This window comes from Haliotis asinina, chromosome 3, assembly GCF_037392515.1.
Source record: "Haliotis asinina isolate JCU_RB_2024 chromosome 3, JCU_Hal_asi_v2, whole genome shotgun sequence".
Classification (NCBI taxonomy): Eukaryota; Metazoa; Mollusca; class Gastropoda; order Lepetellida; family Haliotidae; genus Haliotis; species Haliotis asinina.
The window spans coordinates 13,521,441-13,542,359 of NC_090282.1; the positions used below are offsets into that span (position 1 = coordinate 13,521,441).

The window sequence follows — 20,919 nt, forward strand, 5'->3', positions numbered from 1 at the left end:
CGTCATAGAAGGAACATGACATCAAAACTAAAGATTGTTCATGACGTTTGTGTCACCATGATATTGTGATATTTTGCCTAGGGAATTATATGAATAATACGAGCACCGATATGTTCGCACTAGTATGCGATAAATAATTTGATTTCTAACAAATCGTTCCTTTTAAATTAAAAAGGAGTCCCAGTGAGACTGAATATCCCGAACATGAGGAAATCTAGACTTGCTTCATTTAAAGACTGTTTATGGTAAATGGCTGAGGGATCAGCACCTTACCGCAGAGAGATAAACTGCCTTATACAGCTGCAGTGTTATTACGGAAAGAGTGCACATCGGCTTTTGTGTTCACGCTCCATATTGATCTTTAGAAGCAAAATGATATCTGGGTTGAACACATCAAACTATACGGAAGTGAAAAAAATATATTCGCAACTCTGAGACGTAGAACTATCCTTCTTTAAATGTTGGCTTAAGAATCTCGCCAAGACTCGGAAAGTAACGATAACAGGGTCAGGAGTTAAATTACTATACATATGTCAGCGAGAACGAAGTGAACAGTGCCAGGCTGCGCTTTAAAATACTCTCTAAGTAGAAGGATTCATATTTTTAGTTGCTCCAAAGCGTAATTTTTAGCGCTACTACACCAGTTATTCACAGCGTGTTGGGTATAACGCGACAGGTCTTATTATGTAAAAAATCTGCATTATATGAGCATTTGGTGATACCTTTTGGAGTTTAATTTAGTTTAGAGAGTACACTAAAGTCACATGATATTGTTAATGGCGAACGATGGTAAGAATATGGGAATGTCAGTGATGTGTTTATAGGTCCCTTGTATAATACCAAGCATTGACAGTAGTGGTGTTTGTTTGGCCGATAGGGGCTGTATTATGCATTAGATTCACAATCAATTAATTAATTGTTTTAGCTGTTTGGTATTGATGTTTCCAAGCACCTGATATGGTCACGCGACAAGTTTTGGTTCACTTGGGATCGAGTGACACACACTGACACAGTGTGGTAATATTACCAGTCTTGAGACGTTGCATTGTTGTTTAGATATCATGCGACCAGGTCAAGTGTTTATACACTGTTTTGACTGATATAATGGACTGACCGTTCCATATAAGTAAGACGCTCGTTTACTCACTCATCGATGTTGGTGTTGCTGTCTTTCAGTCATGAATTGGCAGTCTACTCTTCAGTCTCCTGTAATGTTTGTGAAACTTCTTTAAATCCACAGATGAAGACCTGACAGTTAATTGATGCAGTGGGAAATGTTAAGAATTTAAATATAACACATAAATTAATTCTGACAAATTAGCATTATCATGCACCAACCAAAGTGTAATCTGTATTATCTGATGTAAGGTTCACAGTTCAATACAGTATGCATGATTATGGCCTGATCCACAGTTCTGTGAGATTTGAAGTTTCAGAACTATGTTAGTAGACAGATGTTGGTATAAGGGCTGAAACGGGTCATTGTTTGCACCTTTCGCTACAAATACATACCCAATACTCACAATAGACAAGTCCATATTCCTCAAACCAAAACTAAAACCATATGTAGTTATTCCAATTCAGCTGACTTTGAGTAGTCTTGTGCATCGCAAGATATTTGTCTCACACAGCAGCAAGATAGTTCAGGTACCTTACAAATGATTGACAATAACAAGCAGATCACAAGAAGTCACTATTTGTGACTGGTTCATTTTCTAACATTTTAGGAATGTATCTAAACTGGAATAGGACATTTCCTTATTTCTCAGAAATTTTGAAAAGCAGAACAAATCAGTTGTATCGTGATATTTTCCAAAATGTGCCAGTCAGTCCTTGATAAATCAGTTTCATGATCACCCATGGTTTGTATTTGATCAAAGAACATCATTGACTAGTTTGTGAAACTTTTGTGGTGGGGCGATCTCTGTACTCTGGCCCTGTTGAGAGTTCCTCAGTCTAAGTAAACTTAGTCTCAGTGTATTTTGTTACACTCCACCACTGAGTCTAACAAAACCTAGTAGAAGCTCGCCTCAGGTAACCTTTGAGTGACCAATGACCGTCCAATCAAACACGAGACGGTTGAATAAATTTAACCAATCGGACAACTGCTACTATTTAGGGATCGGAGGGACTTTCAAAATATTCAGCTCACTGACACAGATATCTCCACAAACAAAAATCCGCATATAACACAGTTATTTGACCTGCAGTCTATATGCTTTGGGGTTTCTCTTGACATGGTTACCATTAGCTAATATTTCGACAAGATAACATCCTTGAATAGAGCCAAAAACACTATTTTCAGCGACTGTTTACTCACTGTTGTCATGGTTGTATGTATGCCGTGTGCATCACCTGGAATAGTATTCGGAATCATTCGGGTACGAACCTTTTCGAGATAAAAAGTTCAAAAGGTATGTGCGAATGTGCACTTTCGTGATCTGGTAAGCTGTATTCTGATTGGTCTATCTCAAAGGTTATCTGACGCGACCTCCATAAGGGTTTGTTAGACTCAGTAGTGGAATGTAACAAAAAGTACTGAGGATGAGTTTACTTAGACTGGAGAGTTCCTATTTTACCTATCTACCTACCTACTGACCTACCCTTCCACCCTCCTACCTAGTCGTTCAGATATGGGTCTGAGGGTGAACTGCTTTTTATAATGACTAAATTTGAAAACTGCCATTTATGGAACACAGCTTCTTCATTCCATTATCCTTTGTTGTTACTTTGAGACTTCTAAAAGCCAAGCGGTTTAAAAATGCAGTCTGTATTTCATACTTAGTATTTGATAATGCTCCGAGTTCCAAATGTTCTCTTCTAGTCTTATGCTGACGACGATACGACAGGAAACTTTGTTGGGTCCTTCCCAAAAGGTTTCGGATATGGACCAGATGAAAATGAAGTTGATGGCGTGGCAGCGGCAGCAGAAGAGAAACCAAGGATTTTATTGATGGGACTGCGAAGGTTGGATTGGTTGTTTCCTTGTGGTTGACCGTGTAAACAGATGAAAGTCATTCTGAATGTTTGATACCCTTCATGGGCACAATGTGGCAAGAGACCCATGAAGATCAGGTTAGAATTGATCTTCAGCAACCTATGCTTGTCTTGAGAGGCGACTAATGGGATTGGGTGGTTATGCACACTGACTCAGTTGATACTTATTATTGTAATACGATGCTCATGTTGTCACACTCTAGTCCAGAATCTATTTACAGACCATTGTCATGTAGCTGGATTGAGTTTGATGTTAGACACAAATACACAAATATGTGTCAAGAGCAGCATTACTCTCTGGTTACACATTAAAATCTTTGGTATTTGTTTCCTAGAGTATTCACAATTGTGCCCACTTTAGGGTTAACTTAAGTGTCACTTTGACCTTTAGGTCTCTTTATCATACGGATCAGAATATGGTTTATTTTTTTTATGAAAACCATTGTCTGATCCCTTCAGAATGCTTTCTTTCATTTGATCATAATGTTGTAAATTGATCACATGAAATTAAGGGTGCAGAGTCTTTTGAAAGTTCAATAACCTGCTGGGTAATAGCCTTCACAGGTCAAATTTTAGTAGTCAGCCTATCATATTGGACAAATAGTTACTATAAAATAAGGACTATTTTGTAGAGTCGTTCTCTGTCTGGATTGCCTCTGTCGTATCCTGTGAAAAAAAAGGTGAATTACATTTCAAAATTTCCAAAAAGAATGAGTATGATGAGACAGATGAAGCAACCATTGTTTTACTTTTACAGGCTTAATTCTCCAGTGAACAATTACCTCCTAATGGAGTTAACTATGTTGACACAGTTTGATCATAATATGCCCACTTTATCAAATTCAACGTCCTGTGACATGTTTCAAGAGCATCATAGCAGACAAGAAGCTGTTCAAATTGTAAATGTTTTTTAGGGTGGAAGGAAACTTACCACAAACATTCCATATTGTTATGTAACTTTTTGAGAAGACTGTTTTGCTCTTTTGGCAGTCTTATAATGTTATGTTACCACTTGACATACTGGGTTAAGATCACAGTCTGAATGTTGATACGGTTATTGATTTGTGTGCAGTACCCATCTTTTTATTGTACTCATCTGTTACACATATCTAGTGGCACATGACACACGACATCTACAGTGCCTACCAACATCAACAAATTTGAAAGGACCTGTCAACTGCACTTGCCATCTGTTTATTTCTACGTATCTTTTTTGAAAAGGAGAACCATAAATGAGGACAACATACACTGTTGTATTTTGATTTGTATTTTATCTATATGTTCTTAGTGAAGTCCTAAATCTGCATCGATGTTTTGCCCAAATTTGAAATGCACATATCTCAGCTAAAACACTGGATTGTTTGCATGTCATTAAATTTCGGCATAACATCTTGAATGAAAACAAAGAAATCAACATGATTCTTTGGAAACGAAGACATGCTGGTATTTATCATGTAAATGATATATATGGGCATGTAAACATGATTAGATGGTAAACATTATCCTTTATCATGGTCATGCTTACAGTCTTTGTTATATTAATCAGTATTGTTTCACAATATTTTGTATTATAGTTGACCTCTGAAGGTCTGCATTAGAAAAGGCCTTCAGCAACCCATGCTTGCCGTAAAAGGTGAATAACAGGATTGGGTGGTCAGGCTTGCTGACTTGGTTGACATATGTTGTCAGTTCCCAATTATGCAGATCAATGCTCCTGTTGTTGATCACTTAATTGCCTGGTCCAGATTCAATTACTTTAGACCACTGCCATATAGCTGGAATGTAATGAGTGCATAGTAAAACTTAACTCACTCACTCACTTGTATTATAGTTGGGAATATAGGGACACAAGTAGTTGACTTTTTGTTTTACATGGTTGTGTTTTGATTGTGACTGCAGGAGTGGCAAGTCTTCCATTCAAAAAGTTGTCTTTCACAAAGTGTCCCCCAATGAGACATTGTTTCTGGAGAGTACCAACAAGATTGTCAAAGATGGTGAGTTTCAGCTGAGAATGTTGTCACAACACTGCTATAGCACAACAAAGAACACTGAGATCTATACTGAGTACTGATGTTATCTTGGTATACATAGAGGCTTTTGATTAAATGTGGAGTGCAGTAACTAACCAAAGTGTCATAATTTGATTTATTGTAAATTGTATGCAGAACAGTCACCACAAGTTATAATAAAACCTGATCTTAGTTAAAGAAGTGTTCAAATGATGTATGCCTTTGAAGTTGGGAAACTCAAGGGAGACAAGCATTATGGCAAAGTAGGAATTTTTCCTTATCCTGTCTCATGCTTATTATGCTTATCTCCTCCCTCCATGTGAAGATAGTGGAGCACTTGAAATCCCTTGAAGTTCCCTTCTAACTGAAGTGGACATACAATACACTCACCCATCAGAAGCCTCACTTTATCGCCAGTATGGTCACATGATCCGCCATGCTTGCCACTCTGTTCATCCCCCGACGAGGATGCTTGGAGGCACTTTGGGTCTTGATAATATTTAGCTTTAATCTAGATTATGTCGTGTTAAGTTTTTGGTTTGTAACTACTATCGTCTTTATGTAAAATTTATAAAATTGTCTTGTGTTTTGGACACGTTTTTTCCTCAACTTAGACTTGGTCGGAAGTCTTTCGGCAATGAGATCATCCCACCTGAGGAGGGTCAAATCTACGACGACCCCCACTACTACTTCCCGAGGTACAGATCATCAGCATGCAGGATGAACAAGCAGCGTCTACTAGAACATCCTCAACTATGTCGTCTGCTACGCTGCATCCTTCAGAGAGTCTACTATCTACGCAGATATCTACGTCTGTATTCAACATGTCAGATGCTTCTGCGAACCAACCACAGTCACTGGACACTGGACTCTTCATGCAACAATTCACCACTCATAGGATGAATATGATGGATCACCATGTTGAAGAGGAACGGAAACGCCGGTCAGCAGCTACAACTTCAGTTGCCCTTTGTGATGGTTCATCAGCTGCAGTAGATCTGTCGGATGAAGAAGAGGCATTGTATGCATGCTCTCGTTCATGGAAAACATTGCCATGAGAAAACATTGTCCAAGTATGGATGATATTCCTTCCATCATCTTGCCAAGTATTCTTACTCATAGATCTGGCTACAGTGGCAAGAGTTCACTGTGTACATCCTGTGTTCTTTGGAGATGCTGTCATAGTTCGTCGACTTCATCAGATACAGTCTCACGTAAGAACGAGCGAAAACACAGAATGGTATTCATTCCCGGGATACATGTAGACAGGAGGACAGCAATGACACTCACTGTATGGACATCATTCCCCACTCACACATGCACTTGTGAAAGGACAGAGCACAGGCCATTGTGTCATTGCGAGGATTAAACATTCTTTTTAAAAACATAAAAAATTTGAGATGATCGTATCAAAGCCTGCTTGAAACATCAAATATATTCTACTAGAGCAGCGAAGGCAAACACTCTAGCTATACATAGATCTACCTGCACATTATATGACTATAAATGAATGCGGTTTGAAGCATACGCCAGAAAGAAAGTCTTCACTGCAATAAAGGCCACACATCCTCAATTAGCCAACTACTTATGTCATCTATGACATACCAGAGGGCAGAAAGGTTCTACACTCTTGACATACTTGGTGGCACTCAGCTCTGTTATCACCATGAAAACAGGGATCAAACTGACTAAAGTACCTGAACTCCTCACTTTACTACTAGGGCTGTGCAAAATAACCGGTTTACTGGTATAAGCTGGTTCAGACATGAAAATGATACGTATTGTGATATGCTGATTGAAAACCTTTGTTTTGACATCCATTCAGAAAACTTTGTGACACTCAGAAATCTTTGAATATTTCTGTTTTTCACACCGGATGTTACATGCTTTTTGTAACATGGCAACCCCTACAATGAACAATTTAATGTGGTAGCCGTCAATACTATAGCAAAGGCTTCTGTATGGCAGCATTTTGAAATAAAAAAGGCCATGTTTCTTATCTTGTCATGATTAAAAGAGTTTTTATTAAAGCTTAATCCAGCATTGTGATTTTGTTGTGTTCATGGCTTTATAGATAACGCATTAGTTCAATTATGAGTAATTTTTTGTATAAAAAACATCTTGCAATATATATCGCAATATGAAAATTCTCGGCAATACCCACACCTAATTACTATGTTCATTCAGAAGACTAACAGCGCACATTTAAGGCTCCAGCTTGGGACTTGAATGTCATTCTACAACACCTTACGAGTAATGTCTACGAGCCTCTAGACTGGACATTGCTTGAATTAATCACCCTAGCAACAGCAGCACGGGTATCAGAAATACATGCTCTGGACTTCAGTCACACAAGAGCAACTCCAGTCTTTGGGAGATTGTACATCTGGGACTAAGATAGGATTTTATCGCAAAAAATGAACTGTCTGGACAACCGGACAGACAAATCCACATCCCGGCATTATCTGTCCTCGGGCTACATGATACACAGGATTTATCATTATGCCTATTCAGAGCATTGAAAATATATTTCCGGTGTACTAACACAAGGAGACAAATGTTTCAAGCGCCTATTCATCCCACTGTCTACTGAGTCACCTACGGAAGTATCCCGCAACACTGTCTCAGTATGGATGAGAGCCATTTGTATTGAGGGGTACAAAGCAGCAGGACTCGAACCTCAGCAAGTCTCCAATCCACGTGAAGTGAGAGCTTTGGCATCCACACTCGCTCTACAAAGAAACTGCTCGTTATCAACTATGACAGAGGGCTGCTTTTGGAAATCAAATACAGTGTTTGCCAATTGCTACCCACAGGGGACATCGCAGGCATTTACCAGTTTCGGCCACTTGTTGTTGCACAACAACTAACAGTTCCACAAAGGTGCTGAGTATCACTCATTTGACTTGTGGAGACAAAGATGCTCTGCAGAGTATAATGGTTGAGAGTCCATCTTGAACAGGCTGGCATGCGTGATTAGGACCCTGTACTCACAATGAAGATACTTGTCTGGTCTTTATTGGGAATCTTGACATATAGATGCTAGCTGATATATATATCAACACGTTCCAGTCAACGAAATGTTTCAAGAACAGACAAGTTCGACATCTCACAAATGAATATTGGAAGAAGCAGACCGAACTATGTTGTTATCCATGAAGAATGTATATAGAGATGTTGGGTTTGGAAAATATATGTTCTCTGAATTTGCGCTCGATCCAATAAAAAATCATGTCAATAGAGATGGTAAACTACTGCGTGGCTGGAATCTGTCATTTGTCCAAGTACAAAGCAGGACTTGAAACTGACAAGAGTTTGCACCAGTCTCCGTCAGATCCAGTCATCCGAAAAAAGTGAATGTAGTTTGTTTGCAACCCACAGACATAAAAACATGTCATGTGTATCACACGTGCCTAATTACATAATGTGGCAGAGATGGGTCTCGGGTGCACGAGTCATAAATCAACTTATTTTCTTTATGTCGTATAGTCTGATAGGTGTTAAGTTCAAATTGCACGTTGTCAATGATTGAAGCTATGTATTGCATGTTGTCTTTAGCAGACAGGCAGGCAGACATATAGGTGTGAATAAACCAGACACTGAGCTTTCTGTGTGACAGAGACTGCTTACCACAATCAACAAGTTTTTTTTACGTAACGAGTAGATTATTTACTTGTTTGTGTACACAACCAAGATTAGACTACAGCTCACGACCTCCAACGCTGGGCGTGCATACTGTTTCAAGCTCTGTGAACCTATTCACTGTGTATGCGTTATGGACACAGCGCAGCTCAGCTGTTGAAACCAGTTTTCCCCCCAGCACTGGGGGGAATTTAGTGAAACGTTTGAACTCCGATGTCGCGGGCTGATTTGAGCCTGATAAGGACAACTAGTATAAAAGTCAGTCTGATGACATGAATTATGATACGTGAGTGAATATAGAAATAGGGACTGTAGACTGCTCTTGTAGAAGATCTGGCACACAACTTTCTGTAAACTACAGACATTTTTCCTTATTTTTTTTGTCATGTCCTTGTTTCAGATGTGTCCAACAGCTCCTTTGTACAGTTCCAGATTTGGGATCTGCCTGGCCACATTGACTTCTTTGATCCAACGTTTGATTCTGAGAACATCTTTGGAGGATGTGGTGCTTTAATATTCGTCATAGATGCTCAAGTACGTTTTTGATAAGTAATCACAAGATACTTTCTCCTAACTATGACCTACATCAGATCTGGGGCACTCTGCTGTACATTGACATGTAGTACTTTGGAAGGGAAACTCTGAACTATAGCGTTGTTTGTACTAACTGTACTTCCTGACAGCTTGGTGCTCACACAACCTGAAAAGAAGCCTATCATATTTTCACAGAGCTCAGGCAAGACTGTTTATTTGTGTTATTGATTATGACTAGCTTGTAAATACCCAGTGTGGCTTGATTTCACATCTGTACAGTTCATATCTTCTTGCTTACTGAATATAGTGAATAATGCAAAGATGTGTTACATTCACTTGCAGTATAACAACTTACCCCATGTTTTGCGTATTTAATGCCAAATAGCTCCATCAGTACCCAATTTGACATAGTAAATACTTCATGCCTCTAATGTCAGGAGCCTGTTTGCAGTGTTATTTCGTTAACTGTTGTGCTTAAGGAAGTACAAGATTGATAATGTTGAGTTGACCCTGGTTTACAGGATGACTACATGGAGGCTCTCTCTAGACTGCACTCAACAGTGTCCAGAGCCTACAAGATCAACCCCAAGATCAAATTTGAAGTGTTTATTCATAAAGTCGATGGACTGTCTGATGACCACAAGATTGAGACTCAGCGAGATATCCACCAGAGGGCGTCAGACGACCTGCAGGACACAGGGCTAGAAAGTGTTCATCTTAGGTGGGCAATATGATGATCTGTGTAGCCTAGTGGTTTAAGTCTTGCGAGTTCTGGGTTCAGTTCCCTGTGTAGGAAACCACTTCAGTGGACTTACGCTGATACTGAGTAAATGCCAACATATAAATTAATAAAACATATAACATAATAGCATATTTAAAATGTCAGCATTATTAAATATACAAAGTTTCGATCAGATTACTATTGTCGATAAGGATACGACTTAGGCTATGAATGTCTGAAGGTGACTACACCTCGTAATGGGGTTGTATCATGACATGCTTATGAACATGCTAAAAGAGACATGCTAAGAGAAAGCAAACACTGAATCGATGAAAGCAGTGTTGCCTACAGAAATCTTATGTTGTATTTTATTACAGCATGTACATACTCGGTTCTAGTTCTATGGTGTGTTGGTTATTTCTTTGTCTTTCAGCTTTCACCTCACAAGTATCTACGATCATTCAATATTTGAGGCATTCAGCAAAGTTGTACAGAAACTGATTCCTCAGTTACCAGTGTTAGAAAACCTCCTTAATATTCTTATATCAGTAAGTATTGTATTGTTGTATTCATGAGACTGAGTCTTGTCTTGAGGTAAAATAGGATAGGTTTCAGTGGTTGCATATGTGATCTGTGTCGCATCATTAGAATGCCAGTTTAGATTTACTTCCTAATATCCTGCGCTGATGGGGAGAGGTGGTGGGGTATCCTAGTTCCTAAAGTGCTCGCTTGTTACTCCCAAAGCCGGGGTTCGATCCCCACATGGATGCAGTGTATGAATCTCTTGTATCATTTCTTGTATCCTCTGTTATTGCTGAAACATTGCTGAAAATGGCACTAAACTTAACTCACTCCTGCAGTGATTGCCCTAGGTAGCTTAATGAATTAGGTGGTCATGTTCTGTGATGTCATTGTAACCTGATGACAGGGATTGTGGCTGCAATTTTGCTGATAGCGGCTGCAATTTTGCTGAATGTGGCTTTTGACAAGAAATCGAAAATGTTTGTTTGTTTCATGCTGTCAATTCATATCCCCGTCCCGTCTGGCTACAGACTGTTTTCCTGTGGCTTGAATATTGCCAAAATACCTAACAACATTCACTCAGAGCAGGCATGGACATGGCAACTAGTCCATTGGTCTTTAACTTTCAGAAAATTGAGAGGATACTTATTTTTTGCATGAATGTCTAGGTATTTCACATGAACCAAGTGTCCAACTATCTCGTGAAGGTCATAAGAGGCAACCATTGGGATCAGGTGATCAGACTCGCTGACTGATTGGCACATGAAATTGTATCCCATTTGCGTAGATACATGGTCATGCTGTTGATCACTGGGTTTGCTGGTCCAAACTCAGTTATTTACAGACCACATCCATGTAGCTAAAATATTGCTGAGTGCGACCTTGTCCATCCTTAATTGCAAACAAGCTGGGTATATCCCCAGGGCAGACTTGCTATTTGTTGACCTTCGGTGCGCTAGTGTCATAGCATGTGATTCACTGGATAACCATATGAAGGTGATTGACTCCATGACACTCTGACTACCCTGAGTAGTCAGAGACGTACTGAAATGGAACCACAATTCAGCCTCTTCGTCTTTCCTTTGCAGAACTCAGGCATAGAGAAGGCATTTCTGTTTGATGTTGTCAGTAAAATCTACATAGCCACAGACAGTTCTCCTGTGGATATGCAGTGCTATGAGCTCTGCTGTGATATGATTGATGTCGTCATTGACGTTTCCTGTATATACGGGTAAGTAAAGTCATACCTGTCATGGTTAAGAACTTGATGCATGTTGTGATGGTCTGCACTGTTGGTCACGGCATGAGGCTGAAATGACTGATTATGATAATACACACATTAGGTTTTGTTATGAAAACTTCTGTGCACAAGATACAGGAAACAGAATTTGATAAATATTTTGGCATTTCTGAACATGCTAAGTATATGAACATGATTAAGTCAAGTAGTTAATATGATTGTTGTAAAGTTGTTATCTGAATATCAAACAGGCATTTTTAAACAAATTTGATCCATTTCTGATTAAAAGTTAGTGTTTTGCCATGTTTTTTTCTCTACAATGTGATACATCATGATCATGACATGTATCATGACTTGTGTGCATCATTTCAGCTCTATGCTGTGATCATGAAAGTTGCATGGTATGTGCCTTCATTCAAGGCAAATGTGATTGCTTTAGTTACTACTATACAAAGACTGATGATCCAAACAGAATGACCTTTGAGCCAAACAGTGTCACTGAGATTGTTAAGGTTAATGCCTTATGTATTCTGTAATCATTCAACCTAGGAAAGGATTATACAGGGCTTTCTGAATGACTTCTTAAGAAAAAAAAAAAACTCTTTACAAAAGAGACCATGTCCAGCCTGTGATAAGTTCTGCTTTACCATTTCAAACAACAGACAAACAGGCTAGATATTCCAGAATGTTCTGCTGACATTCAGTTTTCAAATATGAGTGTTGTATAGTGTGGAATTTAAGTTGCCATTTTGAAGCTGTCACAAAGGTATTGATTGGCTGATGCTTGATGCTTGCTTCTTGTTGGTAAGTTCATTCATCTGTCAAATTTCACTAAAGGTCATTCTGAGATGGCTTGTAATGGTCTGAGTTCTTTGTGTATTGGAGCTACACTAATGTCTGATTCATTGTGATTGTTATACAAGCTCTCACAAGCAAATGGCTTACTTTGATTACTTTGAGATGAAAAATTGTTCCAGGGTTATCTATGACTTAGACTGCATGCTTGCTGTTGACATGCATTATGTCAGTGAGTAGCTGTAATCATGACTGTTGTACATTTCAGTGTCACGGACACCGTACTTGCTAGGTAATACATACACTATTATATGAATAGAATTGAATTGAATAGTATTTTAACTGTTTTATTATATTATGTTTCAGTGTCACTGACATTGTTCTGTCTCGGTAATCCTTTAAATAGTATTCACATTTAGCTTCTCGATATAAACTTTTGAATATTCACAGTTTGCTGAATACGATCAAGTAAAGCACCAACCTGCATTTCCTGCTTGCTGATGTTGCAGTGCAACATAGTAACATATCAACCACTATTCACATTTGAAATTAGATAAGTGTATTGATATTAATGTACACACATCTGTGATCACATCTGTAACCAAGAAATGCACAGATATTCTTCTGGACAATTGCTGTACAGAGTTGTGTCCCTTGAAATGTGAGGATGCACTTATTTGGGTAACAGATGCAAGATTTGATATTTTTGTGATCATGATTATTGTGATCTTTCTGCTTTAATTCACATGATATGATATAATAGTATAAAATATGATTCAAAGCAATGTTAGGCAACATTTATTCTGTGATACATAGTGATCCAGATGTATTATAGCCACAGTGAGTGTGGAACCATTGTGTACACATTTTGTAACTACATCAAAATATGTAGGAATACAATCTGTTGAAAAGGTGTTATGTATGATAGTGAATCTCCCAATGTGAGCAATGAAAACTACCACATATATATACATGAGAAGAGTTTTTTTTCACTTAGTAATTATTACAAGTTTTGGTGGGTGAAGGTAAATTGCATTATCCATTGTCAATACAGTGATATTATGTTTGATAAAATTAGACTATTTGACTTGATGTTAGGATGTATAATACTGTTCCAGTCAGATTGTGAAATCAGTCATTTTGTGTTATATCACTCATTAATGTAATCTACAGAAGTGGATTTCAACACAACATATTGTCACTAACAGTTAAAACTATTGTGGCAGCAACTGTTGCACTTTAGCTTTGAAGCATTTACACCTGTTTGTTTGACACTGGCTGTGTAGAGAACAGCCACACACATAAAGATGAAATGAAATGAAATGAAATGAAATTACTGGAGTTTGTTGACTTTGAATCGCTGACCCTCTTACTCATTTCACAAATTTACTGAAATTTTTAGTCATTTTATGAAATTACTGATTTCACAGTCTGACTGTAACGTGTACAGTTGACTGCAATATTCTTCCCAACAAATCAGTGACAGAAGGCAGTTGGGCATTCTTTTTTGTGTTTGTGCACTGTAGATATGTATTGAGACAGTTGGAACTGTGATGTATTGAACCATCAACTAAAGCACATATAGAATAGTGTACATGTATTTGAAAATATTGACACAGATCACGACCAGTTCACATTCCTCTAGTCATGGAGAAGGTTATGACTCTTTAACTGTTCAGATTGAGTAACTTCATCATTTAAGTGGATGCTAAATGCACTGAACCTTGAACCCTTACAGTTTGTTGTTAATTTGGTAGTTCTGATTGTATTATGATGAATGAAGTTATAGTTTGTAACACAACCAAAACAAAGATCAGTTTTAAGATGCACATCTGGGCCTAGGTATAATATTACATTCAATGCTGCTGAAAGGTAATATATGTGTTTGGTTACAATTTGTAGATCTGGCCCCAATTTCTCAAAACAAACTTAAGTTTTTACTCTAATCGCAAACTGAGTTGCACAATTCAAAACAGCTGAATTTTGAACTCAACTGTGTTTTTAAATATAAGCCCAAACGATTTAAGCAATCTCAATCCCCCAACCTCAAATTGTCTTCTATAGTTTGAGTTTTATACCAATTTCAGTTTGTTCTGTGAAATGCGTTTTTCTCACATTTGACTTAAGTCAAAACTGAGACTTAAGTTTATTTCTAGAAATTGTGGCGTTGTATTGAAATATGGAACCCTATTCCCACAGCACAACATCCTGTCCATATACATTATGTATGCCTATAATGCTTTTGTGCCCTCCCTTATACTACCAAGGTTACGGGAATAAGCAATACAACCAATGTAGCTATATACTTATCATGCTTATCCAGGACCAGATGCAGTTGGTGACTTTGAGTGTTGACATAAGCTTAGTTAAAAAGCATGTGGGACACTGGGATAGATAGCGCCTATACATGGTTGTAAGCTCATTTATGTAATTCTGATTATTCAAGTTGTGCATATTTGAGAATTTTTAATATGAATGTGTATAAAATATGTTAATGGGAGAGTCTGCTGTTACCTGACGTTAAAGAAAATATATAGAAAGCCTGATAAAATGTGTTGCCACAAAATACCTTGACCTGCCACTGATCGGCATGGAATGTATGGTAACTATGGACTGTGTGATAATGTAAGTGGTCTGTGTGATAATGTAAGTGGTCTGTGTGATCTGTGTGAGAGTGTAGATTGTTTCTATGATGCCATGTCTTTAAGACAGGATTTGCTGAGAGATTTTGATACTTTTTTTGTCATGTGTCATTGTGGTCATGCATGATTATACTAACTTCTTTGAGTCCCATTTAAGTGATTTACCTAATCAATAGATGCGATGACAAGTATTTTGTGAAGGACTCACTAATAAAGAAGTACACAATGTATTCACCTCCATGTGTATGCAGAGATGTCAGTAATGTTATTGTCAGTTTATTGCCACTTCCATGCCACATTGCATGGTCTGTGAAGTGTTTTGAGCTTTTTTGTCCCTGCAACAGTAAGTATGCTATGTGAAGAAAATACAGAAAATTCCGTGTTTTGGTGATTAGTGGTTTTAGGATGACTACTTTTTCATTATTTGGTAAATGACTCTCTGTAAAATGGGAATGTATTGTATTCATTATTTCTGTGAAGAAATATACAAACAAATTTTCATTGATCTTGTTGCCTGACAAGTAGAAAATGTTTTTTCAAGAATTTCTTGAAGCTTTCTTACACTTTCTTTGTTCATTTTTTCTTTTTCTCATCTTACTTTTAAGATTTTGACAGGCTTTGTTAATATTTATTCAAGTCATTACCTGCTTTTCGTCTAAGGTGCTGCAGTTCATCTTGCTGAGTTGTATCCAGGATGGTGGGGTAGCCTAGTGGTTAAAGCATTTGCTTGTCATGGTGAGGGTCTGGGTTAAATTTCTGTCATGGGTACAGTGTGTGAAGCCCATTACGGTAACAGTAGCCAAGATGTTGCTGGAATATTGCTAAAAGCCGTGTAAAACCATATTTACTCACTGAGTTGTGTCCCTTGGACATGCCACAAAACTGATTGTGGGTTTGTCATCACCATTAGCATACTAAAGTGGTAAGGATTTGAAAGCTGAATCACTGGTGATTTCTTTCCAGGGTAAGGTGACACAGTGTGATGTAATTGGAATGCTGTTTATGACAGTGTTAAGCTCTCTACAAGCATGGTCATCAGTAAACATTTTATTTCCAGTATTCGAGACGATGGAGCCTTTGACAACCAGTCAGCTGCTATCATTAAACTGAATACCAACACTATCTTGTATCTGAGAGAGGTGAACAGATACCTGGCTCTGGTGTGCATTCTTAGAGAAGACAGCTTTGAGAGACAAGGTGAGGATAGATTGCCAGATAGCATATACCAACAAATTTTTATATTATGGACTTCATTACAAGACTTAAGCTGTGAGACACACTTGCATGAACTGAGTTGATCTTTACAATGGCTATTGTAAAACAGTCTGTGAGTGAATACATGATATATATTTTATGGATAAAAGTCTGTGAAAAGAGTTAAACACAGCCTTATTTTTTCTATATATGTGAGAGAATTGGTCCTAGGTAATCCATGCTTGTCATAAGAGACGACTAATGGAATCAAGTGGTCAGGCTCTCTGACTTGGTTGAAACACATCATTGTATCCCAGATTGATCTTCTTGATGCTCATCACTGGATTGTCTGATCCAGAGTTGATTATTTGCAGCCCATCTTCATATAGCTTGAACATAGCTGAGCATGGTGTTAAATAACAAACCAATCATGATATGTTTTCTATTGTATAACAGTTTGTGAGTGTATTTCCTTGACACAGGTCCTGTTGCAGGTATCATCGACTACAACTTCCACTGTTTCCGCCATGCAATACAGGAAGTGTTTGATGTCCGGCAGAAGCAAGAACTTGGCAGTGGTCATCTCAACTCAACAGAACTTGTTCATTCTAATGGCATTGCCAGTAAAATCCAGTGATGCTATTCTGCCTTGACTGAACCCGAAACAGTGATTTCCAGTGCAGGGTGTTCGATATTCTGCTGACAGTGTGGAGTAGGTGAGAGCCAAGCAGTGGTCATGCTAGAGAAAATGAATATCAAGAAAATCAATGTTGCTAGCTGTTACAGTTGGTCGTGTTGAGGAGTGAAATGATGCACATCTATCAGTTAATTTTGATACCATGTCATAAGCCCATGTCTTGGGCAACTTTCTACAAGTATATTGCCCTACATTGTAAGGATGTACGTTATTAGTTCTTGATCCTGCATGAATCGTTAATAGAATGTATCATTGTTATTGATATTATTAGTTATTATAATTATATCAAACTCATAATTATCAGCTACACCTTGCAACACGTATTTGCTGCTATTGTTATGATTTGAAACTGTTTCAACTTTTGTACTCAATGATCGCAATAGTTTCGCAAGCATGTTCCCAACAATATATCTTCAAGTCATCCTGAGGTCTCAGATATATATCTTAGACAGTGTTTGTGCAAGATGGATTTTGGTAAACAAACCAAAAGTAAGCATACAGAGGTTATGTTTTGTTTTGTGTGTCTGTAGGGCCACCTCACAATGGGGAAATACCGTCAATATTTCATAGGACCCCTACTCAGCAACAACTTATTCATCACAAAGCAGTGATTTAGAAAGTTGTGACTGGGTGTGACTCGCAGTGTCACTGCTGTGTACGCAACTTACAGACAGAATGAACCTACAGCCCCAAATTAGTACCGATTGTTTGCATTTGAGCAGAAGGTAACAAGCTTTTTTTATCAGTCAATGTTTTCTCTGTCATGAGGTAATTATCTGCAGTAATTTCAAAGTACATTTCAAAGAACCATATGCTTCTTTTGTATAGTATAAGATCAGAATTAGTATTTTAAGCAATACTTACACATAAGTCGGTTTTATGGGCTTAATTCAAGTAGAGAATATTTGGTAGGTCTTCACTGTACATGTTCTTGCTACTTCAGACAGTTCTGTCTCTCTAGACAAACATTATTCTTTTTCAGTAGAATATGTGCTCAAGGTTTTCAGTGTTCTTCATTTTGCACAATGCACAGTTATGATTTGATCTATGTGATCATGGGGTTAGAGGGAAACGGCAATACATATGGACTTCTTGCTAGGATACAAAGGTTGTGATATACCAAAATCTTTATTGGAAGTAGTTTTCGTTTCTTCATATCACAACACCAGTTTTAGTGGAGACACCATAAATATTTATGTAAATACCGGTAATCACATATTCGTAAGCTTTGCATACATCTATTCATTATTCTCATGTTGATGAAGCTGTGTAGTGCTGTGAATCAACTGTATTGTTGAGATACTGTGTTGCTCTGTCTCTAGCAGTGAACACAGGTCCGCATGCACAAAGAAGTTGATCTGCTGTTTGAAATAGTACTTGAGTACTAATTTCAGACATCTTTGTGCAGATGGGCCCCGAGTGGCAATACAAAGGTGTATTGCTTTGTCAGGCTGCCAGTAAATATTTTGTGCCAAACTTGAGTTTGTGTTTGTCAGAAGGGACAGGACATGCCATTTTGCATCATACTTATGGCAATATTGTGTACTTGTACAGTGTAACATGTTGAAATGTTATGATGATGTTGCAATATGACCTTTGATCGTGTGATGATGGCTAGTTATCATGTATTTTATGCATGACCTCCTGGACTTCTGTTATCAATTAAGTATACCTCAGTCATTGTGAGTGAGTGAGTGAATGCTGCTTTATGCTGTATTAGCAGATATCCCAGTTATTAAATAGAGCAGCCAGCTATACACTGCAATATATTAGTCTGAATACAGCAGATTAATTTCTTTCATTTTGTATGGATACAGAAAATGCAATTTATGTACATATTGCCATTGAAAGTCTGTATTCTGCAGTTTGAATGTAGGATATTGTATTCCTAAACATGGAACACAGTATTTATTATTATTTATGGTTTTTTTGTTGTTTAAAACTGCACTCAGCAGTATTCCAGCTATATTACAGTTGACTATAAATAATCCAATCTATACCAGACATCACAGACACTAACACTGTATTTTTATGTTAATGCATCCTGTATTCTGTAGTGATACATCTACAACAGTCCAGTAACAAACTGGACTGGATGTGTGTACTTGCTCTAATACAGTCTTTCACAACCAGAGTTGATTTTTCACAGGCTGTCAAAAAGAGTCAGTACAGCTGGAACAGTGTTGACGTCTCATTTCTCTACACATACTCATATTGTGACCAGTTATCAGCAAGCGGTATGAATTAATGCAGACTTATGTCTGTCCTAGTACTACCCCTGAACTAAAAATACAGAAGTGTATAATCACCATACAGGCCAGGTGTTTTGGATTGCATAACGGGTGCATCCTGGTAGTGGTGGTAGTGAGAGAAAGGTGATGTGGGGGTGCGTAACACACACTCCTTCTCCCCTCCCCCCTCTCTCTCACGAAAAATATCTCCTCAAGTATCATTTGAACTTCATTCATGATCTATGTGCACCCTTTCTATACATTGGTTGTTTTTTTTGGTTGTTTTTTTTTTTTTAGTAAAACGCACTTTTTGCTAGACTTGATAAATACAAGCCTGACTTTGTTATCATTAAGCTGTAAATGCCTTTCTTACATCTCTGCTTTAAATATGATATTGTTTGAAGCAGTGTAACAGTGACATGTCCAGTGCGTGACTGCAGGCTGTATATCATGATATATTCAGCTGATTGTAACGGAGGCAAGTACTATCAGTACTTTGTTCAATGTGAATAGTTGTGTGTGTACATGGGCAGTCATAGGTCATTATGTACATTACCAACATGTTGTACAACTACTGTAAAAACAGAATGACTGTGCTTTCATTTGTAAATAAAATTTGTATATATTTATCAAATTAGTGTTGCTTTGTGTTGGGCTCAGAACTACCATGAATTGAGGACTTGCTGTGATTAGTAGGGTTTCAAATCACAGCAACATCCTGATTTTGTCACCTGTTCGACAGTGAATGGAAGCATCTGTGATGGTGACTTTCCCAATTATTTTCATTTGATACTTTCATTTGGGTGAAAATCATCACAATTAGCTATGCAGAACTGAGTCTCTTGGACACACCTGAGAGACCAATGATGGGTTCGAATAATACTGATTGTATCTGTGTTTGTCAGTGTTCATACCATTGATTGTGGATTTACCCAAAACCTTTGAGGCTGCATCACCATGTTATTCTCACACTGACACATTGTTATACAGTTGGAAGAAAATTCAAAAGTAGCACTGAACCAAGTCAGTCTTTCACTTTGCAAATGTTTGTTGCAGAAAACCTGTTGTGAGGATAGGATGTAAATGTAACAGTTTGACTGAAATCAGTTAAACATATTTCAAGTGTGCTTGCCTGTTAGACCACACACAATCCAGAGACAGTAGTCAGTTATAATGACTGTTAATATGAAAATTGTGTCTTACATCAACTTGTGATGAAATTAAGTTTTCAAAAGATAACAGCTTCCAAATCATGTTAAGAACACTGTTTTTGTTTCTGTTTGACCCAGAAAATTGATGCACACTAGTGTTATGAAAGGTTTTGATTTTACAGTCAATCAGTATTTAGTTCATGACCTTTGACCTGTATTATTCATTTTGATAGGCCAACCAAGGATGTTATGTTTATTGCTGAACAATCCCAAAGCCCAGCTTTTTGAGAAAGAGGATGCACACTTAATTTCCTCCTGAGTTTCAACAGTCATATAACAAAATTTGTTTACAAAAGAGGGTTGTGCACCCCTGAGACGCACACACATACACACACCGAATCCATGTGTGTAAATACAGCTAGTTAAACAGCTGAGGTCACTTTTGACAATCTTTCACTTCTCTATGAGCAGCAAGTACTTTAGACACCTGAAGAAAATGATTAATGACCCAGGCCATTAACACATTTTTTTAAATCAAGAGTAT

General features: G+C 37.8%; 1 protein-coding gene across 6 annotated transcripts; it reads left to right on the plus strand.

Annotated features, from left to right (window-relative positions):
* Positions 1 to 753: 753 nt before the first annotated feature.
* Positions 754 to 19,858, plus strand: LOC137277496 (ras-related GTP-binding protein C-like). 6 transcript variants are annotated; one of them, XM_067809241.1, is made up of 10 exons: positions 754 to 789; positions 2,825 to 2,967; positions 4,897 to 4,991; positions 9,049 to 9,182; positions 9,704 to 9,903; positions 10,337 to 10,451; positions 11,514 to 11,656; positions 12,729 to 12,752; positions 16,160 to 16,299; positions 16,779 to 19,858. In XM_067809241.1, exons 1-10 carry the CDS (start codon positions 787 to 789, stop codon positions 16,931 to 16,933), a joined length of 1,152 nt encoding a protein of 383 aa, XP_067665342.1. In that variant the 5' UTR covers positions 754 to 786; the 3' UTR covers positions 16,934 to 19,858. The 6 variants fall into 6 exon arrangements, with proteins under 6 accessions (XP_067665342.1, XP_067665345.1, XP_067665343.1 ...); XM_067809244.1 differs by having other exon boundaries at positions 16,791 to 19,858; XM_067809242.1 differs by lacking the exon at positions 12,729 to 12,752 and adding an exon at positions 12,827 to 12,850 and having other exon boundaries at positions 16,779 to 17,020.
* Positions 19,859 to 20,919: the final 1,061 nt, after the last annotated feature.

Excerpts from the sequence above, each read along its gene's own strand:
- LOC137277496 (XM_067809241.1), top strand. Across the intron at positions 4,992-9,048 it reads CAACAAGATTGTCAAAGATG|ATGTGTCCAACAGCTCCTTT; the intron begins GTGAGTTTCAGC and ends TCCTTGTTTCAG. Across the intron at positions 11,657-12,728 it reads GACGTTTCCTGTATATACGG|TGTCACGGACACCGTACTTG; the intron begins GTAAGTAAAGTC and ends TGTACATTTCAG.